The 25,480-nt window shown below is 44.0% G+C and overlaps 1 protein-coding gene across 1 annotated transcript in view; it reads left to right on the plus strand.

The window, feature by feature from the left end:
* PDE7A (phosphodiesterase 7A) overlaps window positions 1-25,480 on the plus strand; it is a 77,159-nt gene that overhangs the window by 39,094 nt on the left and 12,585 nt on the right. Inside the window, exons 2-7 of the mRNA XM_075549626.1 lie at window positions 7,135-7,195; window positions 9,692-9,775; window positions 17,003-17,154; window positions 18,885-18,948; window positions 23,053-23,148; window positions 25,046-25,146. Of these exons, the coding sequence (XP_075405741.1) occupies window positions 7,135-7,195; window positions 9,692-9,775; window positions 17,003-17,154; window positions 18,885-18,948; window positions 23,053-23,148; window positions 25,046-25,146 (558 nt within the window). The remainder of the gene's footprint in view (window positions 1-7,134; window positions 7,196-9,691; window positions 9,776-17,002; window positions 17,155-18,884; window positions 18,949-23,052; window positions 23,149-25,045; window positions 25,147-25,480) is intronic.

A 25,480-nucleotide genomic window follows, 5' to 3' on the forward strand; every position in this document is an offset into this window, starting at 1 on the left:
GAAGGAAGTGCAACCAGGAAAACCAGGGCCGCTCGCCTGGGCTAATTTGGCAACCCCAAGGCTGACCAGAGGGGTAGATAATGATTACAAATTGCCATCAGGCACTGACCAAGGCTGCCTGGCCTTCGACAGATGACCGCCCCCTTTTCTCCTGACACCTAGGCCAGTACACATGGCTTGGCTTTGCCCCATTCCTGGGCATCCTGTCAGGATGGTGGCTGAGACCTTACCGGATTATGGAGAACAAATGGGGACCCAGCACTCTCCCGGCTACACCCAGTCTTGTAACAAAATAAAGATGTTCTCTGGGCAGAGATTGGCATCGCGGTGGTACATACCACCTAGTGCATGTGGGGCGGCCCGTGTCACACACCACAGGTTGGAGAGCAGCAATTTGTGGCCATCTTTCATGAATGGTCACGGTTTAGGAAACATTGTATTTAGGTCACCATATATAATGTTTTCACAGGTCTACAATGAACTTACACACACACTCACACCCTCCTGATTCCAAGGATTGCCTAATGAGAATACTATTAGTGCGGGAAGCATTTGGCTCCTTTGAAGATTATTTCAGAACCGACCTTGGAGTGCCCTTGCTCTGGAGGCGATTTCATCTGGCCAGCAGCCGCCGTCCACCCAGATGCCATGCTCGTCATCTCTCTCCGCCATTGCTATCCCTACGCAGGTCACCTCACTGCTCCCCCTGGATTCCGAGGTGCCTCGGAACCACCATCAACGCTGCTTGGAGTGCACTGGCTGCCCTCACCCACTGCCCCTGAGCCTGTTCCCGCTCGGAGTGGCCCCATAAAGCAGAGCCCAGCTGCTGCTCAGGGGTTCTGAGACTGTGAATCCTTATGGAATCAGACAGCTTCTTTCTCTCAAAGAGTGGCTGGCAGGTTTGAACTGCTGACCTTGTGGTTAGTAGCCCAAGACTTCAGGAGGAGTTGGTATATGGTAGATATACTTGATTCTGAAGAGAGCTCACCCAGCATAAGAGGGGAATGAGACATGTACCCCCAACTTATTGTATGCATGGATTGAAATGGGCTCAACAATCAGATGCTTTTAACTGTATTATTGGAAAATGCACTGTCTCTGGGTCAGTACACTAATGACTATGTTATAATGTTGAAGCAGTTCAGGCATCATTTGCAGCAAGGGAAAGAAGAAAGTTGGGCACACTCTATTTGAAGCTGCATAAATAGAGTAAACTATATTAAGATGTTTAACTGTCTGGACGTAATGCTTGTGAAGCTACCTGCTCGTATTAGGGTTGTTTGGGGCTTGTCTTTAGTCTACATTTTTTGTGACTGTTAGATCAGCCCTCACTGAGTTTTGCTTTTGTTTTTCTTCTTCCAACTTTATTAGTTCTTTGACCCCCACCCCTTGTGTTGTGGTTTGCAGCCAGCGCTCAGCAGAAAGGCTGGCTGGGCCTGCCTTCTCCGAGAAGTCAGGTGATTGCCGTGCGAAGGCAGCTGCTGGAGGTTCAAGTCAGCCAGGGTCTCCTCGCTCTCGCCTCTGGACAGCATGCGGTTGATTTACCAAACTCAGAAGTCACCCTGGTTTCTTGCTCGCTAGAGGAGGGAGTGGGATGATGCAACAGGCTTTAGATTGATCCAATGGGAATTACATTGATCTGGTGTCTGGCCTTGATTCTTATCAAGTGGATCGCCTCTAAGGTATTTTTTTAAGGATTGTAACATTAATCCTTAATTTATGAATTGCACAGAGATAAAATAGCTAGTCAGGTGTTTTTTTCACTTTGCATTTCTGTCATTAAAAGTTCTTTGAGTTTTGCCAGCTTAGAATTACCAGCTGGGATGTTTATTCTTATTCCACCGCATGCCTTCCGAAGGGCTATATTTCTGGTATTATTTCTGGATTTTGACATAGCTTTTTCATCAGTATTAATTCCATAAAGAAGTTTTGTTTTGTTTCAACTTTGAAGATTGTAATATAAAATAAATTCCCCTTCCAGGCACACATATTTTAAGCATTCTCTTTTGGAGAAAAAGAATGTAAAGATGCTTATAGCAGGGATAGTTGAGATTGTGCTATATGAAAATAGAGTTCTGTGCTTGTATAGAAAAATCTCCCAACTACCGAGCTTCTGCTCTTCAATATTAAGAAATTCATTAATCTAAAAATTATAACGCCATCGCTATTTGCTAAGCAACACAAAGCTTTTAAAAAGTCCATTTTCTTCCTCAAGCAAGATTTTAGTCCCTGATATGTAATTTTTCACATTTAATCATAACATTTTAAGCATAATTGTCCCTTTTTTGAAGTGGCCCTCCTACTGAATAAGTGAAGAGTCTCTTAAGAAAAACAATGCAGTCTGTGTCTTGAAAAAGCCTTGTCTTTTGTAAGAACCAATTTTATTAGGCAGACAGCTTTTATTTACTCCTTGTTGTGAAAGGATTAGCTTGCCAAGTTATTGAATGAAGGTCAAGTTCATGTTAAGAAAACATTAGTTGACTGTGTGAATGTTTTCAGAGCTGTTACTACTTTAATAATCTTCAAAAGGTTTAAATTACCTTTTTAAGCAAAACAAATAGTAATGTTCTAATTTTGTAATTTAAAAATTAAAAGTCTGTCATGTGTATAGGGAAGACGACGGATCGGCTGCAGTTATTCAATGGATGGATACAATACTGAAATACTTTCAGCACCCAAACACAAGCATATATGGATGGATACAATACTGAAATACTTTCAGCACCCAAACACAAGCATATATATATATATATATATATATATATATATATATATATATATATATATATAGCAGAAGAACGCCCTGAAATAGCTCCTTTTCTACGTTAGAGAAAACTGCTTTCCAAACTTAGGCAAGGCTGCTGCTTCTTTATTTTCTTGCTTGCTTATAATGTTACCATTTTTAGCACTGTTACCAAACATTTATTTAGTTCGACTTTGTCTATGCTTATTCAGTGATGTGTACAATGGGGCCAATTAAACCTATCCGAGGCCATGTGCAATATAAGTGAGAGTTTGGGAGAGCCCCAGACGTCTTCTGGCCCCTACCAGGAGCTCAGCACGTGTTATTAATATATGATTACTTCTACCACATACCAGGAAATATACATGCTCTTGCATAACATGCTACTCAGTGGGAAATGGGTAAGACTGAAAGGTGTTGGACCTTTAAACCTCTCCCTGATTTTGAAACATGCTTGTCTGTAAGGTACGCACTGACTAACTGGGGAAACAGTTCCACATCTGGTATTGCTTACCGTGTACGTACAACCCGCTGTGGGCAGAGGGCACCATCCTGGCTCCAGTGACTGACGGGATCTCCCGAGGGGGCTCAAAGCCCATCTGAGGACGGCTGTGGCTCGTTGATGCTTTGCAGTCACACTTGTTCATGCCGCGGCTGACGGATTCCCATGAGCGCGGTCTCGCCCAGGTTTTGACCTATCCGAGTTCGCTTCACAAGCTCTTTGTGGCCTGGCTTATTTAGAAGCGTCACGAGTTATTTCCATTCACTGTGAGGAGATGGAAATCTGCTCTGTGACTAGCACTGTGCCATGGGATTTGGATGTATTATTTTTATTAATAAGGAAAGTATCATATGTGGACTTTTAAACTGGTCATCTTTAAATCGGAATACGTATATTAGACACATGTTGCATAAAGTACATACAATTATTTGAGAAAATAATGGTTCTAATACAAAGTCTAATTTTTGTTGTTGCAATTCATAACGTAGAGCATATTTTTCCAACATGAGTTATTTGAGATTGTTCTACTTAGAATACTTAGTGGGAAGATGTAATATTCATTTTCGTTCTGTACTTAAAGTCATAGGCCAGTGAATTATCTTGACGTAGGTTTTCAAGTGTATGTTTTTAATGGCCATTGTTTCAAAAGCATTCTGTGTCATTCAGATTCCGTTCTATAGGCTGTGTTCTGTAGGCTGTCGCTGAATGTAGCATCAACGCTAGGCATTGGGAGCTGTATTAAATCAGTACTTTACAATGCGGCTAGTTTGCTTCTAAGTGACTTATTGACGCATACTTAAAGGTAAATTTTACTTTTGCACAGTGTTTGGTAAGACTAGCTACGAGCAACCGTGCTATTCAACCTCTGAATCAGTGCCTCATAGACTACTCTAGTAGGCTTATCTTAGAGTAAATTTCGGATATGGCAGAATTGCTCATCTAGGTTGTGTTCATAGCCCAATATTTTTAATACTATTTTATTTGACAGGGTGTGATGTTAATTTCCTTCTCAATCCTTAAATTTTTAAGAGATCAATTAAAATGTATCATTCTAGTTAGTGACTGTTTGGGAAGATAAAACTTCTAAATTGGAGGGAAAAAGTATGCTAGACACCTTTCTAAAGAAGACGGGCGACAGGATAACAAAATGGTATGTGTGTGTGTATATATATACAGATATAAACAAAATGTTTTAACAAGCTATCCAAGTTGTTATTGGACATGAACAGGTTCGAAGAGGTATCTTCCATGGCAAAGTATTATCCAATAATAACACGTGTTTTCCTAAAAATGAACAGGCTGATAGAAATACGCATTATTGCACATGTGCTCTCCCAGCTCTGAGGTTTTCCCTGGTACGGGAGGCGGATCAGATGGGAGTGTAGTCAAGTGTTTCACAATGCCACCGACCACCGTGTTTGCTTCAGAGGAAAATAGAGTCTCGGAAAGGGTGCCGGGGACTGCCTCAGGGTATCCCACTGGTGGACGAGAAAGGGCCGTAATGTGATGCAGGATTATACGCTGTACTTTTCGGTTCTCTGCGATTTAAGATCACACTTTCCTTTGATAGTGGATTTTACATGACTTTTTTATTTCATTTTATTTTGTGTGAATAGATAGTAATGACAGAGGCTACACAATTGGAAGAGGGAAAATGATACACATTGGAACATGGTCCTCTGACTTGTCCTGGAATGTCTCTGGAGGCCGCGATATTAATGGAATATTATTTTTGTGTGAAATTCTGGTTCCTCTTTTATTTAGGGATACCTGCAATTATAAAAAGTTTTATATGTTTTAAATGACATTTTACGCGTGGATAATGACTGTTACTGAGGAGAGAACTTGATTGAGCAATTGAGCAATTGTTTTACATGATTATATATATTATATATTTCCTGTGAGGACGATGGAATTGTGGATTTCCTTTTTTAATAACAGCTTTTTTTTAATGATTCTTTTCCTTTGAGATTTATTCCACAGAAACTTAGCAGAAAAGTGGTGTTGAAGTGTCGTAAACTCCATGCTAGAGTTTTGTGAAGGAAAAGAGAGATTGTTAATCTGATAGGGGAAAACTCAATTTGTATTGCTTTTATGTATATTTATTTTGTTTCTAGAGTATCTTGTGTTTATTTCTTCCCCCACTATGAGCAGTGTATTTGTTTATGTCCTACTGACTTGATTTCATAAGGTGTTTTATTTTTCAGCTGTAATATAGAAAAATCAGACCTTTGCTTATCCTATCTCCTAAACTAATTTTTCTTGGTTTGAGACTTGCTCTTAACTTATATTTTACCATATACAATTTAATTTTTAAGTAACCAAATTTACCAGTCTTCTATGACTTTTGAATTTTATAGGAAAGTTAGAAAGGATTTATCTGCTAAGATTGTTTTTTAAGTGCAACCTGTATTTGTATGTGTGCATGTATATAGGTATAATAATGCTTTGATTTTTCACATTTGAATATTCTTTTCACATTAATTTATTTCAGAGCTGGAAAGCAAAAATATCTACGACCCTTTTTCAGATAGCAGCCACTGAATCTAACATTGTGTAATAAACTGCAGATAGTTTCCCCTGGGTTTGGATTCTGCGTTTTGCAAGGGAGAGGACTCGGTGTCCCTTACCACCCCCCTGGATAGTTCAGGCACCTGCCCCTGACACACACAGAAGAGGGCACATATCACCCACTCTGGAGACGACTGGTGTAGATGGCCCACATGTCAGTTAGCCATTCATCAGCTGGTGGACATGGGTTGTTTATGGTTTGGGTTCTTATGACTATGCTGTTAATGAGGTACATTTTTAAATACGGCCTTTTTAGTGCTCGCCAGTTTTCTGTTTGATGGAGTCGCACTAAGTAACCTATAGCCATCGAGCTGATTATAGTACATTCTCTTGTTTCTTTTCTTTTTTTACATTTTATTAGGGGCCTATTCTCTTGTTTCTTGCTAGCCTCTGAGACGTTTGATATTTCATTTTTTCCCAGTTATTTACAACTAAGGAGTTTTGTCAACTGTCTGATCATTCTTGTTTGCTTGCATATTTTTTCATGTTTAGATGGAGGGAACAATAAAGTACGTATGTGGGAGATATCAATTCTTCATTCGTGCGCAGCTCTGCTTCTGCAGAAAGCTTCTTTCCAAGCGGGCTCATAATCTTCTGTGAATTGTTTTGGATTTCCTTGTTATGTCATCAAGCCATTTTTAGTAGATTACGCTTTCATATCTATTATCTTTCCTTTTCCAATCTATCACTCAAACGGCCACCAATGTTAACTTGATAAATACTTTACATACTCTTAAATCCCTTATGACTTCTCAATTGGTTTCAAGAGCCTTTTACCTGCTCCTCCTCTGCTGTTTGCTCCAGAAAACCAGAGGATTTAGCAATCTCTAGTGCTCGGGGCCCCATGGCCTGCGCTCCTGTTCATTGGGTTGTCCTGGCCTTCCCTTTTCCCATGCTTTCGCACGAGGGGTTTCTACCCCATAACACCCACAGGGGCAGTTGTACCTTATCCTGTAGGGTCGCTATGAGTCAGAATCAAGTCGAGGGCAGTGAGTTTGGTTTGCACGATTAATCCTTTAGAAGTCTATTTAAATCTCTTCCAAACGACCTTTTCTGACTGAACCAAGACAGGTCAAGTTGCCGGCTGCTGCAGGCTCCTCATTTTGTGTCTACTCGCATGTTGGTACTCAACCGTGCTGTTTTATACTCCTTTTCCTCACCCTCACTGGGGAGCTCACGTTCAGGACCCTATCTAGTATTGCTTATACACCCCAGACCTCTTGCATAGTGCTTTACCTACGAAGTACACGTTTGTTGGGTTTTCTGTCAATATAATCGTCACACATTAAAAACACACGTGTCTTATCTTTATTTGTAGAGGCGTGGAGCTATTTCCTATGACAGTTCTGATCAGACTGCACTGTACATTCGCATGCTGGGTAAGCATTCTTTATTTTGTACAGATTTGGGTGGTTTTCGCTTATATAGAATGTTATTTGAAGTGGAATTATCTTTTGTAAGAACTTTGATCACTGCAGTGAGTTCAAGAAGAAAGAAAATGTTTTGAAACTGATGGTGGCAGCAATTGTACAATTATACTTGATCTAATTGAATTATGAATTTTTATAATATCTGGTAGAGCTCCCATAAAATGATTAATAAAATTAGGGAAAAAAGAACTTTAATCATCAACTGTATGTATTATGTTTGTATTATGTTGAAGTATGGAGTCTGAAAATCGGTATTTGTGAGATGTGAATAGAGAGAGGCATGTGGCTTAATAACAGAAACACATGCATTAGTACACATTAAAAAAACCTCATCTTGAGTGTTCTTCAGAGGCAATATAGAGTCATTAAATACTAAGGAGACGAACACCAACAGGAACAAAAGTGAGACCATGAAATACCTGATTAGCTCATGTCACTGCTGGATGTGCAAGGGAGCGTCAAGAAGTTCCTAGCTGACACCCTCACAGAAGGGTCGCGGGGAGGAGACGAGCCAGTCAGGGTGCAGTATAGCACCGATGAAGCAAGCAACTTTCCTCTAGTTCCTAAATGCTTCCTCCTCCCTCACTCTCATGATCCCAATTCTACCTTACAAATCTCACTAGACCAGAGCATGTACATGGGTACAGATAAGAGCTCACAATACAGGGAATCCAGGACAGATAAACCCCTCAGGACCAATAATGAGAGTAGCAATACCAGGAAGGTAGGGGAAATACAGGAGGTTGGTGGGGTGGGGGGAAGAGAAAGGCACAATGATCCACGTATTACAACGCCGCCCCCTCCCCCAATCAGGGGGACAAACAACAGAAAAGTGGGTGAAGGGAGACAGCGGTCGGTATAAGACATGAAAAAATAAAAATAATTTATAAATTATCAAGGGTTCATGAGGGAGGGAGGATGAGGGCAGGAGGGGAAATTATGAGCAGATACCAAGGGCTCCAATAGAAAATGCTTCGAAAATGATGATGGCGATATATGTACAAATGTGCTTGACACAATGGCTGGATGGGTGGATTATTATAAGAGCTATAAGAGCCCCAAATAAAATAAGTTCCTAGCTGATACTAAGGGTTCAATAGAAAGTAAGTGTTTAGAAAATAATGATGGCGACATGTACAAATACGCTTGATACAATTGATGTATGGATTGTTATAAGAGCTGTAAGAGCCCCAATAAAATGATCTTTTGATTAAAAGAAAAAGTTCTGGGGGAAATGGAGTTTAAAGATACTAGGATACTCAGTCCATATTTATTATGGGATGGAATCGTGGCAGATAAGGAAATCATGGCCTGCCCTCAAAGAGTGAGAAGCGGTGTTTGCTGGGCAGGAAGCACCGCTAGCTACTGGCGATTTCTAGGCTATGAATTTAGAGGCTGGAGACAGTGCCAAGTTTGAAGCTCACACATCTGGACTTGAGTCTTGGCCCATTCTTTACTCCAGCGACTTCCATGAGCCTCAGTTTTTCACATTTGTAAAATGGAAATTAAGACCCCTGTGTTGGCTGGAGAAGCAAACACAATCGTTCCTGTGAACACGATGCACACCACAGAGGCTGGTGCATGGCGCTGTGGTTCTGCTGCTGAAGAGCGAGGCAGACCTGAAAGCAGGTACGAGCAAGAACACATTTTAAGAACCAACTAAAGGAATAATAACAAAATATTTTATCCCACTGAACACTTAGGGCAAAATAGTTAGCGTTTCATTGCGTTTTCCAAAAGTATAAGGTATGTGAGAATAGGTATTTCTCTGTCCTCATATCCCATGTAAACCCTAGTTTCCAGTGTTATGCACAGAGTAGACATAAAGATTGGTCTCTTATAGTGGCTTTAAAAGTGTTTGCACTGAGGGGTTTATGTCTTCTGTAAAATAGACTTTATTTCCTGGCAGCTTTTTTTTTTTTAACTCCACGTGAGTAATGAGATGTTATACCCATCTTTGGAGCCCTGGTGGTGTAGTGGGTTAAGTACTGGCCTCCTCATCACAAGGTCAGCAGTTCAAACCCCTCCGCCGCTCCATGGAAGAAAAGGAAGCTTCTCTTCATGGAAAGATTCCCCATCTGGGGAGCCTCAGGAGCAGGTCTATTCCGTCCTGGGATTGGAGTGAAGTCCACGGCAGTTGCTTGGTTTGTTTGGTTTGGGTACTGATACTCATCTTTCAGAAGGCTGACTCTGAAAAAATGCATCATAATTCTCATTATTATTGGATAAGATTTTTTTTAATCCTCCCTCTCAAACCTTACCACGCAGTGCTGAACATTTGTAAGTCCCTCTAATTGTTAAGCTAATGTAGCTGATGCTTAATAATAAAGAGAAGTCAGTTCTTAACCGCTAGTCTGAGTCTGATGTCACAGGTCTCTAGCACGTGGAAGGTTCTTCTCAAGGGGCGGCCGTCCAAACTTACCTTTTGTTCTCGATTCTGTCCAGGAGATGTACGTGTAAGGAGTAGAGCAGGATTTGAAACAGAAAGAAGAGGATCTCATCCATACATTGATTTTCGTATTTTTCACTGTAAGTGTTGCACGCAAATGTTTCTCTCAGCCTTACCCTAACCTTCATATCTTTGTACAACTCTATCGCTTTCCCAAGGGAAAATGTGAGTATGTTTGGGATGTTGTCAAAAACAACCGGGTTGTGATAATGCTATATTTTATATCTAGATCATGTTTATAAATGTTTAGATACCTTTAAAAGAGGATGATAGTAAACCATGAACATTGACTTGTTTTCATTCTCTGAAGTTTTCAATGTGAAATTACTTTAGTATATATTTTTCTACCTCAGAAAGATATAAACCAAAACAAAATGGTCTTATTCCAAATGATGTACACTGCTACAGACAAAAATGTTTGCAAATGATGTTTCATAAAAGTTTTTCTTAAGCTAATAAGTTTGAGGGGAGGGCTGGTTTTGGTTTTATACTTAAAAATAGGAGGGTGCTTCAGAAAGTTCATGGGAAAATATTATCTTTTCATGTTTTCACAAAGCTTTGGAAGCCCGTTGTCTGTGAAGGTGACTGGTGGAATGCCTATACAACAAAGAACATTCTATTTGATTCTAGTTCATAGTGGACCGAAAAGGAAGAAACAACTTTTGGAGTTCTTAAATATTGAATGCATTAATTTTTTTCTTCAGAAGATGAATGTGTGGTACTACTAGATAGAGAAATTTGATTAACACTCAAACTGAAAAGAATTCCCCAAACTGGGCTAAGTATAGAGATAAATTTGGATGTCTGAGGATGCTGTATTTTAGAGCACTTTCTCCAGGATCATCTACTGATTTGGGGAAAAGTAGATGAAAATATGAGCAGAGATTTGGACAGAAAAAGGAAACCAGGCATTCATAACCCCCATAGGTTGGGGAGTTTGGTACTGGTTAGCCTTCCATGCTTAGCTTTTAGCCATGATGTTGCATGCTTTAGAAATAAATCCCATTTTCATAATAACTCCCATACTGATTAGATTAAGGCAGTGGTTCTCAACCTTTCTGATGCCACGACCCTTTAATACAATTCCTCATGTTGTGGTGACACCTCCCCCCCCCCAATCATAAAATTATTTTCGTTGCTCCTTCATCACTGTAATTTTGCTACTGTTATGGATCAGGTAACCCCTATGAAAGGGACGTTCGACCCCCAAAGGGGTCTCGACCCACAGGTTGGGGACTGCTGGATTAAGGGATCGATTCTAGGGCCTCTAGTCACATGCTGTAAAGGAACTGCGCATTTCTTTTGGAGGGGGTGTGCCATATTCCTACTTTTAGGTTTGGTTTTGTTGTTGTTTTTCAATGTGTACTGTCAGACACTTACTTAAAAAACAAACGGGCACAAGAAGTCACAATAACATGACTAAAAATGAAGAGCAATAACAGATAACAAAAACAGATTTGTGGAAGATTTTGATAATGCAATTATTTTACAGGGGCTTTCAAAGAACTAAATCAGTATGTTAATGAGCTAAGAAAAGGAATTGAGAGTTTCAACAGAAAACTTGAAACTTAAAAAAATAGAGACTCAAATGGAAATGCTAGCAGTAAGAAATATCATACTTAACACTTTTCGTATTGAGTTTTTCCTTCAATGGAAAATTAGAAAGAAATGAGACAATTGGTGAAGTGCAATACGGTAACAGCAAAATATTTTGAATGAAACAAAAAGGCAAAAGGATAGAACATGTTAAAATGCATATCGAGGAAAAAATCCATATAGAATGTGTTCTGGCTATCAATTGCCTTGTAACATTTCAGAATTGTGTAGGCTCTGGGATTGTATTCACGACAGCCTATTACAACATCAGAAACACGAGACTTTGGGCTAAGAGACCAGGGCTTCTGGCCGAGCGAGCAGTCTGAGCAGCACATTGCAGCAGTTTGCTTTGCTCCCCAGGCCCTGCCGCAGCCGCTCACGGGGTCCTGGCAGATGCTATGCACATGAGTTTCTATTGCAACTGAGGAACAGGAACTTGGGATTACCCCGTTTAGAGTAAGCCTACTCTTGGGTGGCTGGCTGCAAATGCAACCGTGAGTCCGGTCCCCGGGTAAAGCGTGGTCAGGGCTTAGCGTTCTAGGCTCACCCAGCAGAGTGCTTAAGACATGTGAGGCTTCAGTAACATTGCTCCTCCTGACAGCAAGGGATCATATAAAACACCTGCTTGTGAGGCTTGTGATCCTGAGAGTCAGGAATTCTATTGAGGCATAAAAGTTCAGACCTGTCTCTGCTCCTCAGTGTCCTAGGCTTCAGCTGGAATGACTCGAAACAGCCGGAGGAGTTTCGGATTGCTTTTCCTGGAGTCACTTTGCATATCGAAGACTCTGTTCTTTTTCATGCATCATCCCCATGCAAGACGGCTCTGTACTCACACGTCTAACACCAGGACTGGGGTGCTGGACTTCCTGCCAGCATTTATCCCGAGGCCCCTGGGCTTTTTGAGATGGTAACTACCTGCCCCCAGAGCAAGCATTCCTAGAGAGGGTTCCAGACGCGGGAAGTGTCATAGAGCCTTGTCCTATAAGGTCTCATCTTGGAAACATGCACTGACTCTGTGCCCTTTTGCCCATGATACCACACAGTTGGCTCAGGTTGAGGGAGAGAAAATACCCACCACCACCACCTGTCAGGATAACGTTGGCATCACCTGCCAGTGGGGCTCCCCCTGCTGGGGACAAACCAGGTGTGCAGAGCCAATCTCCCCAGGGGTTCCAAAGCGGTGACCTTTCACAGGCAGATCTCCAGGCCCACCTTCTAAGGCAATTCTGGGTGGGGTCAAACCATCAACCTTGTGGCTAGCAGCGCTTAATCATCTGTGCCACCCATGCAGCCTGTCAAAGTAATACAGGGTCCAAGAATTGCCATTCGTCGGTGTGGAATCTGGCATAGAACACAGATGTCGTCCACGTCTCAGGAGGAGAGCGCGGCGAGAAAGAAACAGAGGCAGTATTCAAGAAGAAAATGGCGGAGACGTCTAAAAACGTAGTCAAATAGAGTTAAGCCAGAGATTCAAAAAGTATGATGAACTTAGCAGAGTAACCAGAGAGAACCACACAAAGGGGTAACTTAGAAAGCTATGAAAACCAAAGTCAAAGAGAAAATCTTGAAAAGTGTGCGATAGGAGAAGGCATATCCCTTTCAAAGGCACAGCGCTGAGGTTGCCCGGAGTGACTTCTGTCCCAGCAGAAACGAGGGAGCCAGGAGACACAACGATGGCTCCAAGCTTCCGGCGAGAACAAAGACACCACCAACCTAGCATTCCACCCACAAGTTCCTTTAAAGAACAGAAGACAAGAGGACACAGTTCTTAACTTGTTTTCCGAGGCCAGCAAACTCTTGGGAGAAAAAAACTGATGAAGATATGACAAGAACAGATTATAGCCAATATCACTCAGGAATATGGATGAAAATTTCTAAAGAATATATTATCAAGATGATTCCAGTAAGATATCAAAAGAGTAACATTTTTGGATCCAATTTGTCTTTTTAGATCAGTTTAATATTCAAAAAGCTATCTATGTAATTTACCACCTTAATAAAGGAGAAAAGTTTTGAATCTCCCGGTAGGTGCTAAAAAGAAGACTTTGATACAATTTAACATTCATTATTTGGCAGAATTTTTAGCAAAAAGAATAAGATCTGTCCTGACATACCAAGCTGTCAGTGATAGGACAAGGTCGACCAGTTAAATATAATTATTTATTCGAATGTACAGACTAGCAACTAATGCCAATGATAAAGAAATTAAAGAAGTCTGCCAATTTTCTTAGCTTAAAATCAATCAAATATGCAACCAAAATACATTGATAATTACTGTCTATACTCAAGTATAAGCCGACCTGAATATCTGCGGAGGCACCTAATTTTACTACAAAAACTGCATTAAAATGTGCTGGAAAAACTAGGCTTATACTCGAGTATATACAGTACTGGTGATTGGCATGTAAAACCTGGGAACAGAAAAAGGTTGGTACTTGGAATTTATGGCCTTAGTCGTAGAGGTGAGGTTTGAGTTCACATAATAGAATTTGCCAGATTGATGACTTAATTCATTGCAAACACCATATCATCAACATGAATATGGTGGATGCACATGTGAACATCAACAGAGGGAACACACAGGAGTTATATGACTACACGTGTCAAAAGCCATCTAACGAAGCCCGTCTGTGTGGAAAAGGACTTCCCACAGACCTTCGAGGAGACTGAGTGACACAGTGGGCTCCAGCAGTGATTGGGAGGATGGCGCAGGGCGGGCTGCAGCAGTGATTGGGAGGTTGGCGCAGGGTGGGCTGCAGCAGTGATTGGGAGGTTGGCGCAGGGTGGGCTGCAGCAGTGATTGGGAGGTTGGCGCAGGACCAGGCATCATTTTGTTCAGTTGGGTCTCAGATCTCTGTGAGTCAGAAGGGACTAATGGCACAAAAGCAACTCAACCTAGGTGCTGTGGGTTTTCATTGGGCTGCTAACTGCAAGGTCAGCAGTTCAAATCCACCAGCTACTCCTTTGGAGAAGGATAGGGCCTTGTTGAGTCTCCAGGAGTCAAGTGGACTCAAAGGCAGTGAGGTTTTGGATACAGATGTAGGATAAATATAATTTTTCCGTATTAACAACAGCCTTTTAGATATGTCACTATTGGTGGTCCCATGATAAAGTTCCTTCCTTCCCTGCGGGAGAGCTGTGTTTAATTCCTAACCAATGTGCCCACAAGCCCAACCACTCTCTGCCAGCCAGGGCTTGCGCAGAACACCCAGACGAAGGTGAACCAGGAAGGCTTGGTGATGTACTCCTAAACACCAGCCAATAAAATCCCTCTGCATTACAATCACCGAATCCCTTTCATTGTGTCTGCAGCCTCCCTGGGCCAGGGGTGGCTTGGAAGGGAGAAAGGGAGGCCTTTGGGGAAGATTTAACAGATGATTGAATCGCTGCAGATTTTTCATGTCACCACCAATCAACTTGACCTTTCAGTAGACTACTGGCCAGCTTGGTAAAAACAAAGCAGAAGAGCTCTCTGCCATCGGGTCACTTCTCATACTGACTCCGTAGGGCACGGAAGAACTGCCCTTTTGGACTTTCAGAACTGTAAATCTTTATGGTAACAGAAAGCCTCATCTTTCTTCTTTGGAGAGGCTGATGGTTTCGAACTTTTGACCTTGTGGTTAGCAGCCCACTGCATAACCCACTATGCCACTAGGGTTCGGTCGACCTTGCTGCACTAAATTTTAAAAGTAATAAAGCAGCAATCATCTGCATGGGAGACTCAATTACATGCCGCTGCACTGCTTTGTTTTTGCGTGGCTGCGACTGTGGCTGCAGGGCTCCCTCTGGTGGCCCATGGAGCACGTGCTGGTCAGGCCTAAAAATTTTCGGTTACAGACCTCTTTTGTCTCCTAACTAAATACCAGTGGAGTGTTTTTTGGCCATTTGGATGATAAGCGAGAGGAGAGTTTGAGAAAGATTTGGGAGTAATATTGCTCAAGATTTGAAGACTCTCCAACCCTTTTGTTTTGTTAACCCAGAGCCTGCTCGTAATGAGAGGAGGAAAGGCCAGAGGAAAGCATTGCTTCTAAAGGCCCCCAGCCAGCCCTTGTGTGTGTGTGTGTGTGTGTGTGTGTGTGTGTGTGTGTGTGTGTGTAACATCATCTCAGGGGAGCCCCTGGCCAGCCCACACGTGTGTGTGTGTGTGTGTGTGTGTGTGTGTTTGTAACATTATCTCAGGGTAGCCCCTAGCCAGCCCACGTGTGTGTGTGAGTGTGTGTGTGTGTGTGTGTGTGTGTGTGTGTAACATTATCTCAGGGGAGCCGAGACTGGGGTGCCAGAGGATGCTATGAGAAGTCACCTTTCTTTTCTTTTTCTTTTTTTTTAATTTTAACAATTTATTGGGGCTCATACAATTCTTTTCACAGTTCATATATATACATACATCAATTGTATAAAGCACATCTGTACAGTCTTTGCCCTAATCATTTTTTTCTCTTTTCTTCTTTTACATTTTATTAGGGACTCATACAACTCTTACCACAATCCATACATATACATACATCAATTGTATAAAGCACATCCATACATTCCCTGCCCCAATCATTCTCAAGGCATTTGCTCTCCACTTAAGCCCCTTGCATCAGGTCCTCTTTTTTTTTCCCTCCTCCCTCCCCATTCCCCCCTCCCTCATATGCCCTTGGTAATTTATACATCGTTGTTTTGTCATATCTTGCCCTATCCGGAGTCTCCCTTCCCCCCTTCTCTGCTGTCCCTCTCCCAGGGAAGAGGTCACATGTGGATCCTTGTAATCAGTTCCCCCTGTCACCTTTCTTTTCATTCACAAACAACACTCATTTAATTCTGGTGGAGACGGATCCCCTTGCTGGCGGTCACCTGCGGCGGCAATGGGCTCTTTGGGCACAGACCCAGCCGTGCCCCACAGCTCTCCTGAGCCACTCACCCAGCCGCGCCGGCTTCCTAAGCTGGGCTGGAATGTGGGTGACAGAAAATAAACCGTGTGAGCCTGGCCGGAGCTGGGCTGCAGGGAAGACGAAAGCTACGAACGAATCAACAGTGCCCTCCACAGCACAGCGCGCCCGGGAGAGAAACCCGGGCAAGAAGGCTGTGTCGTGGGGAGTAGGGCTGCACGGTGAGGTTTTAGGTAGTCGTCTCGAGGAACGCCCCTCTGAGTTGGATTGACTCCATGGCAGGTGGCTCTTTGTGCTTTGGGTTTTGCTTGTCTGAGTGGACAGTACCTGTTAAATCCTCAGAGACACTGTGTCCTAATCCCAGTCCCCCTGGACATCATCTTTTATAGAATCCTAAATTCTAAAACAAGACTCTGGGTAGTACACATAGTTAACACTTTGACTGCTCACCCAATCAGGGGCGCCCCAGAAGAAAGATCTAGAAATCTGCCTACAGAAGTCAGCTGCTGACCCCTGCGGACTGCAGTTGTGCTCCGACGTGACACGCGTGGGGCTCTGTGGGTTGGGACCAACTCCACCGTCACAGCTGAGTTCTCCGGTGTGTGTATATTCTCAATGATGATGAAAATAAAATGCTTTTGAAACAAAGAGAAACACTGACCATCTGATTTTTCATTCAGGGCTTCTCAACTGGCAATCGAAATGAAGGGCCTGCTTTCTCCTAGAGTTGGGGCACAGGGCTAATTCGAACAGACTCTTCGTTTGGCGAGCAGGAGCATTTCATAGAGAGTAGGTGCACAGGAATGGATACACACTCACCCTTTGCTCCTTTTATTCTAGCTCCATCCGAAGTTGAAGTTTCTGTCTCTGCCAGAAATCTCAGGAGATTACTAAGTTTCCAGCGCTACCTTAGGTCCTCGCGCTTTTTCCGCGGTACGACAGCCTCAAGCTCTCTTAACATTTTAGATGATGATTACAATGGACAAGCCAAGGTGCGTACAGCTTTGGGAAAACATTACATTTTTAAAGAAACCTAATGAAGACCTTTTATTTCTCTATTTGTTGCTATTTTCTACATGGTACCTATTTTATCTGCAAAAAATAAGTTGGACTCGTTTAGTAGGTTTTTCCTTTAGAGAAGTGATATATTTTATAATTTGGTATATAAAGCAATATAGTCTATAATAACAGAGCAAAGGAAATTACTGAAATAACTAGAGCAATTAAGGTATTTTCATTTATTTTGACACTAAGAACAAGTTGTTTCATAGCATATTAAACCATAAGATGACAAAGGATCTTCATGGTGGGTAGACTGTTAATTATTTCACCATCAAACACCCGTAAGACCGGGAGAGCAGAGGGACTTCTGTGCGTTCACGCAGCTGGTCAGAGGCAACCCTGGCTTAGGAGGTCTGGCCTCTGAGCGCCCAGTGAAATGATTTTTCATAGTCCTCTTCCTTCAGTGTGGCATTTAGAAAATGTGGCCCTCCTTTCATGATATCCGATGAACGTGAGCATTATTTATTATGCCCTTATATAATAGAAAGAAAGCATCTTAGTGAAGCTGGAGGTGAGTTGAGCCTAGCTTTGATCAAATGAGACTTTTAAATATTCTCATGTTGTTAAGAAATTTTAAATTATTCTTGACTTGACATTTGTAGGCCAAATTGTATGAATTTGTAGAGACGGGGCACAGTGTGGGGAAATGTGCTTTTCTCGTCGAGAGAAATGAATAGAAAATTGCGTTTGTTTTTTAAAGTCAGTCTACTTTAAAAAGTCAGTTTAAAAATTTTTAAAGTCCGTTTTCCGAAGGCGAGACTATTAACCCATGCATCACTGGTGGTTAGTAGAATGATCAGAAGGAGGATCTCTAGCTTGTGTCCTGACGTACTCATGGACGAATGTGCATGAAACAAAAGCCTGCTGCTTGAAATGAAGACCATGACACGTTCAGCTAAGACTACATGGTGCTGAATAAAATTCATCATGTGAAAATATAATTTATGTAGTGTTTAAGGTACTTGAGGGATTTATTTGCTTGACTGAAATACACACCATCCTAAAAATGTAATATATGCTATAGGCTATTAATTGTTTTATACTGATACATAAGTAATAGAAATTATCCATAAGTGTAGAGCACTTTTAAAAAAATAAAGCAATAAATAAATATGGGCTAATATAGATGCTGTACAGCTAGGTTCTCAAACCAGGCGGCCTGCTTCCCGTTTCTGCCCCTTCCCTTGGAGGAGGTCGGCTCACTCTTGGCTCAGAGCCCTCCATCTCCCAGATGAGAGTTGCAGACAGCACCCGCTCGGTGGCATAGTGAGGAGGAGGGTGTCAGGAGAGCACTGATCACGGAGCCCCGAGGGTGGCATGCGCCGGGCTCTCCTGACGTAGGATCACTAGATCATGCCATGGTTGAACCACATGAAATTGATATGAGCGTTCACAGAAATCCAAGGGATTGTAGGAATAAGTTAAAAGAAATACTTCCCTGTATATCCATTAATTGTAAAATACCATGTTTTTGACTTTGGACTTAATTCTTTTGAGGAGCCACCTGGAAGAGCCATGGTTGAGAGGAAAATGATACGTGGCCTTTCTTAAAGTAACCCGTCACGTTCCATTTTCATTAACTTCTCTACGGACGACCTACAAAAGATAGAGAATGTTATTGAAATGAAGTTACAGGAGGAATGTTTGGTTTTCATTTCAGTGTATGCTGGAAAAAGTTGGAAATTGGAATTTTGATATCTTTCTATTTGATAGACTAACAAATGGTAAGTGGCGAATTTGACTTATTCAAGTTGAATGTAGTCTTTGTGGGTGATTGCACGGATGCTACAGCTGCTGGTGGCGGCGGCTGCCATTCCCTTCCGTCTGTGTGGCCTTGGTGGAGGAGAGCATCCTCTTGTGCCCCCGTACTAACTGATCTCGAAGTCCAGAGAATCAGCCTCGCAGTTTCGTCTTGTGGTCATGCTCCATCACTCGCCCTCCCTCCCCGCCCCTGGGCCACCTCTAACGCTGCTGACATTTATGACCCAGGCTAAATATGCTTGCCGGGCTCCTTTTCTTCTCTCCACGGTGGCCGCTGGCCACGGGGTCTTCTGGTAGAGTGTTTCAGTTTTGATAACTGCAGGTGCATGCACGGTTAAATACCTCTGGCTCTTGGGCGTCTCTTTGGCTGCGCACCTGCACGGGAACAATGGCACCTTTAGTGGCGGGGGAGGGGAGAGCTGACTACTTCAGAAGAGCTTCTCAGAGTCTCGGGGAGGGGAGGAGTTTGAAAAATTCTCTCTTTAACCCCCTCCCGGAAGGTTTGTTTCTCTCTTTGTTTTGTGGAGGTACTTGTGTTGCCAGTCTTTCTGGGAAAAGGGAACTCATGCAACAGAATTCCCTTTAGGAATCGTTTTCATAAAGGATTGACATTTGGGCATGATTGTTGGTGATACATGTAGCCACTTAGTCTTTGCCCCCCCCCTTTATCCAGTTACCTTTTTTTGCTTTAATAAAGCAGATGAACGTCCTCAGAGAAGGATCCGATCCTGACGGTTAGGAAGGTGAAATAAATATCCCTGTTCTATGAGAACCTTCAAACAGTTGATGGAAAATAACTGTCTTTCAAGTCCATCTTTCCTCCAACTTTTCGAAGCCCCCTTTGTCAACTCTTTGAAATGAAGCTTGTTTTGTAAAGAAGCCAAGTAGGTCAGACAAACAAGCACGCAAGTGATGCAGCTATGTTCATCTTGAAACCGGGTGGCCTGGTAGCTTTAGCACCCCATTGTGGCCCCGGGAGGTAAGGTGCCTTCCTGCATTCCTGTGGCTGTCTGCTGACTGCTGACGGAAAGGAACCCGGCCTGGTCCAGACGGAGGCGTGAAGACAGTGGCATTTGCTTTAACCAGCAGAGCCTCCCTCCCCTTGCCCGCCTTTTCCTTTTCCATTTCTCTTGCAGCGCTCCCTGTGCCCTTGGTGGAGAGGGTCTGGTCCTCTCGCAGCCTTTGAGCGCAGGCAAGGCTCTGGGATCGTTGACATGCATGTCCTTCCCTCACACTTTTTGAAAACTAGAGAGTGGCGTAGCTGGTGGCCCAGCCTCTTCTAGATCTAAGAGGTTTGTTTTGGGTTTCTTTAATGCAACTCAAAGATGACTTTCAAAAAAATTGTTATCTCCAGGTAAATATAGATGAAACCGTGCTGCTGTTCACATCTTCGAGGTTTAGCCTTATTTATAAACTGCCAGCTCACAGCGTACTTTTAGTCTACAGGAACACGTGTCAGTCATTGAAATCCTGGATGGTTTTTCTCTAACCTTAGCAATCACTGGTTAAGAGACCACGGCACATTGCCAGGGGAACGTGTCGTGAGGCTGACCGTGTGTCGGTCAGGTGGGTGGACCTAGTAGTCACCAGTCCGCATTAGTCACTGCACACTTATTGTCCCTTTAATTACCTTAGCCCCTAAGATGCATTTGGGAAGAGGATGACGGAATGGATGCTTCTTCAGGTTGGTTCCAGATCATTGGGGTGAGCAGAACGCACCATGAGTTTACAGGTGGTGACATGTACTCGGCAAACTCAGCTGCCATCGAGTCAGTTCCATTCACAGTGACCCTGCAGGGCAGTGCCGAACTGCCCCTGTGGGTTTCCACGACTGTAACTCTACACAAGTAGACAGCTTCATCTTCCTCCCGAGGAGCCGCTTGGTGGTTTTGAACCGCTGACCTTGTAGTTAGTGGCCTAACTCAAAACCCAGTGCACATAAGCCAGCAGGCCTCCTTCTCAGTTAACTAGAGGCACCGGAAAGTTACAGAGGCTGTTAGTAACCAGACTGGTAGGAGGAAGGAAACATTCTCCCAATGTGCAGTATGTAATTTGAGCTGTTCACCTTTTAAACATGTCTTCATGGGATGACATGTGCACACGCTGTCCAAGAGTTTAGTCCGCTCTCCTTGCCTCTGAGTCAATTCCCTCTCTTCCTTGGCCTGGTCGTTTGCTCAGTAACATGGGAGAGGGGGCAAAGGAGACCGTTCTCCAGCCGTCTCCTCCAAGGAGGAAAGCTGGGGTCGCGGCTTTCATAGGGAGCATCCATGTGTCTTCACAAGACGCCGGGCAACGGAGATAGCAACATGTGGCTTGCCGTCCCTGAACGGGCCCTGGTGCCAGCGGCCACTCGCAGGGGCCTGGGACTCACCCTGCCCGGCCCCTCCCTCCCTGGAATCCCTGTGGTATATTTTCACGAGGATAGCTGTCCTCGAGCCCATTCAGTTCTCTTTCTGGAGAGAGTGTTTATTTGCATTTCTTTAAAAAATCCCTCCTGTGCCTCTTTGCTTTTTCACCGCAGTTAGGCAGCACTTGTTTTGAAATGGCCCCGATGTGTGGGAGAGGGCAAGTGCTAGTGTGCTCTCTGTGTTCCTTTTCCTTGGCATTAGGCTGTTCCCTCGGTGTCTGGTGAGCGGCCCCGGGAGGAGGCGTGGGTGTCCATGGCCAGGGAAGGGTGCTGCTCTGCTAGGTGGGCACTGAGTCCTGTGGGAGCCTTACCTGAGCCTCTGCCTGCAGTTTGCCTGGGCCCCCAGCAGAGGGCATCTTCCCCGTTAGGTTGTCACTTCTTTGGGGTCCTAGAAATTGGTCCTATTTGTAACCCAGCTTCGGGAAATCAACCCGGCTGCCTTTCGCGTCCAGAATGGATGCATCTCGTGAACTGCATGTCTCTCGCCAAAGAAAAGGAGGCTGGCGCAGCATAGAGAGGGAAGCGCCCCCCGCGGGCGGTGCTGTCCACGTGGGCTCGAGGTTGCTAATCGCTCCTGGGATGCGCTTTGCCACTTCATTTCTGGAACATGAAACACGTTCCGTGTGTGTTTTAAAAATCAGCCCTCTGGGCCTGCCACCGGCACAGATCGTTCCAGTGCATTTCTTTTGTCCTCGGCCACAAGTTCTGGGGAGAACTTGCTTTGGCCATTTCGGATAAGTCGCTCAGCCAAATCATGTGTCCTGAGCCTTTCCATGTACGGTTACACGGTTACTGGCCAATTTCAATGCAGGACTGGTTACATCTTTATTAATTTCACCAAAAGGCCTAAAAGTCCTTTTGAGAAAATTAGAAATGTGTTTATATTACATTATCCAAATGCTGGCTGCAATCTATGAGTGCATATCCCTCTAAAATATATTTTAAACTAAAAATGCACAGCTCTGAGTTGCTTGTGACTCATAGCCCTTGGCAACAGAGCAGAGCTGTTCCGTGGGATGTCTAACACACAGTCTTTACAGGAGCAAGCAGCCGAGTCACCACTCTCCCTAATACTCTGTGGTCCAATAGCAGAGGGTTGCGTGGCCTTATGGGATACGAGCCGACTTGTCCAAGATGTGTACTTCGAAAAGCACAGTAGAGAGTTTGGGAACTAGAGTTACACCATGGAAGGGAAACCCCAACATTACAGAGCCTGCCGTTCTTTTCCAAATGTCATTTCTAGACTTTTTGTGACTTCGGTTGTTACTGACAGGTGTGGTAGTTGAGGAGGAAAACAGCCCCACTCCGTGAGCTCTTTCAAGAAACGTAGGTGTAAAAGGGGATAGAGAGGAGATAAGGGACCTACCAAGAGAGTACCGTGGCTTTTGTTACTGCTATTTGTTACTTGAAAAGACTTACCTCCCAATTCTTTACTTGTGGATGGGTGAAACTTCCAAAACTCATTTTTCCTAGAACAGGGAAAAATTGTTATCTTCGATGCTCATAACTGGTGAAATAAGAGAACACAATTTTTAGATGGGCAAAAGTGGGATCCAGCTCAACTTTCTCCTGAGTTTATATTCATAATCCATATTTGGAAGCACGATGTATTCAGGTAGCTTGTTTTCCTACTAATGTAATATCTCTCCTTTCTTTTTAGGAAATAGTCTAGTAACTTTAGCTTTTCATTTGTTTAATCTTCATGGATTAATTGACTACTTTAACTTAGATACAATCAAACTTCGTCGATTTTTAGGTAAGTGGTTGTAAGCCATTTAACAGTAGCAAGATTTGATATAAGAACTTGTTTAAGTACCTTATCCATTATATTGGTATACAGTTTGCTGTATAACAAACCTCCCCCAAATTTGGTAGCCTGACGTATCAAGCATTGGCTGAGCTCCTGAGGCTGCGGGTCAGGGCGGTGCTACGCCTGGCCCTGGCCAGTGTCGTGCCCGCATCGGTGCCAGCCAGCAGGTGAGTGCCAGCTCAGCTTTGCACGTCAGAGCTGGGACAGCTGGCCTGCGTTGGCTTTGTGCTACATGACCTCTGTTTAAATTCAGTGAACAAGGGACAGAGGAAGTGGGCACCATAGTAGATTTCACATTAGGACGAAAAAGGAAGAAGAATTTTTCGTTTTACAAGACCGTGCTGGCCCGGGAGGGCTGGCTCCACTGGCCCTGGTCTGTTTGCAATGAGTGCAAACTTCAGGCCCCCCTCTGGCCCGAGCCAGTCACCTGAGGATGGCGCCCCTCTGATGGAGGAGCTCCGCATACGAGGAATGGTAGACAACTGAGATGATGTCCCCGCGGGTGTCTTATGCTGGGTGCAGCTCCATGGCCATGGTGGAGCGTTTCCTGTACTGCACTGCATGGTGGAAGGTTGGAACTTTAAAAGTACATGGCCCCTTGGGCCCCTCTCCCTGAAATCCCCTGCCAAAAGATTTTCAAGATTGTTTTGAAGGATAAGTTTTGAAATTTGTGTAACAGAAGCTGTTTAAATGCGCAGGGTGATACTTTCACACCATAGGGAAAGTCGCGTTGTTTCACAAGTGAGAAAATGCCTCAGTGACAAACGCAAGTAGCCTGGAGCTCTTCCTTCTCGTGTTTTGTAAAAGAAAGATAATATTGCTATGCCACTAAGTGCCAAGCGAAAATACATTTACTGCCTAGGACTTTTTGAGTGCATGTTTATTTGTCCGTCAGATGTGTATATTACTGTGCTGTGTGTGTGTGTGAAAACACAAGCTCGGTATTAAGAAGGGTATTTGAAGGACGCATGTCAGGAAGGGGTCAAGGAGACACTGAATTCTAGTGGTGCGTCTGCGCTCCGCAGTGAGGGTGCTCCCGCCTCAGGGCAGGCTCCCTGTGCTGGGCTGGCCCTGGGTTCCATCCCACCACCCACCACCATCGAGCCACTTTGGGCTCACCGAGACCCCTCGGAAGAATCGACCTGCTCCTTCCTTAGGGTTTCCTGGATGTCGGTTTCATGGCTGTTAGTTCCCTGCTGTTCCCGGGACAGCTCACAGGGCCAATGACCGCCGGCTCTTTCCAATTGAGATGTAGGACACAGCATGGGAGAGCAGAATTCGCCGAAAACCCCTCTTTCCTGCCAAAACGCAGACTCCTGATCAGACCTGCCCTCAGCTCAACCTCTTTCCAAAGCTTCCTGCCAGCTTTTGTTCCCGGCAGGGTCCCTAGGGCCATCCGTGCCGAGCACAGTGTCTGTAGAATGAGTTGTACACGCGACCCACTGTGTGCAGGTGTTCGGCACCCGAAGATTGAAGAGACCCAAAAGGGAAAGGCGTAACTGAGCCGCGCCATCAAGGCAATCTCTCGAAGGCCGAGAGTGCGGCTACAGGGCTGGGTGCCTAGTGTTTGCCCTGGACTAGGGGTGGTGCGGAATCCAGAGACTGCCGGTGCACCAAGAACAAGACAAATGCACTTCACAGTTTGGACATGTTAACAGTCCCCGGCATTGATTCTTTGGGCACGAAGAAGCGAGTTCTGGGGTGATTCGCATCTCTCTGCGCTTGGTCGATGTTGTTTTATATCCACATTAAAACTGTAGATTACAAACTCATCACAGTTTTTATATTTGCACGTGCCTGCCATTTACAACTAAATTGACGCTCTCTGGTCCCGCCCATGCAGTTCTGGTTCAAGAAGATTACCACAGTCAGAATCCTTACCACAACGCCGTCCATGCCGCCGACGTCACTCAGGCCATGCACTGTTACCTAAGAGAGCCCAAGGTAAGACGGCGGCATGTGCTTCGCGTGAACACCCGGGGACATTGTTTCTGTGGACTTCCAAATCCTTTTCTCTGAGGTCTTACACGGATTAGGGATGTGGAAGCACTGTCACAGGGAGCCTGGAGTTTCACGGCTGCCGGGCCCAGCTGCCAGCCAGCTCAGCCTCCCCAGCGTCTGTGGGAACGCAGACGTGGGCACCTGCTCTCATGAGGATTTAACCCCAAACTGCAGCACTTCATGATGTGTTTTTTACCGAAAAGGGGCCGTTGTGGTAGCCCTGTAGATGTCAGTGAAATTCTATGTACATTGCATGATTTACAATTTCCTCCTTCCC

Source organism: Tenrec ecaudatus, chromosome 5 (genome assembly GCF_050624435.1).
Source record: "Tenrec ecaudatus isolate mTenEca1 chromosome 5, mTenEca1.hap1, whole genome shotgun sequence".
Taxonomy (NCBI): Eukaryota; Metazoa; Chordata; class Mammalia; order Afrosoricida; family Tenrecidae; genus Tenrec; species Tenrec ecaudatus.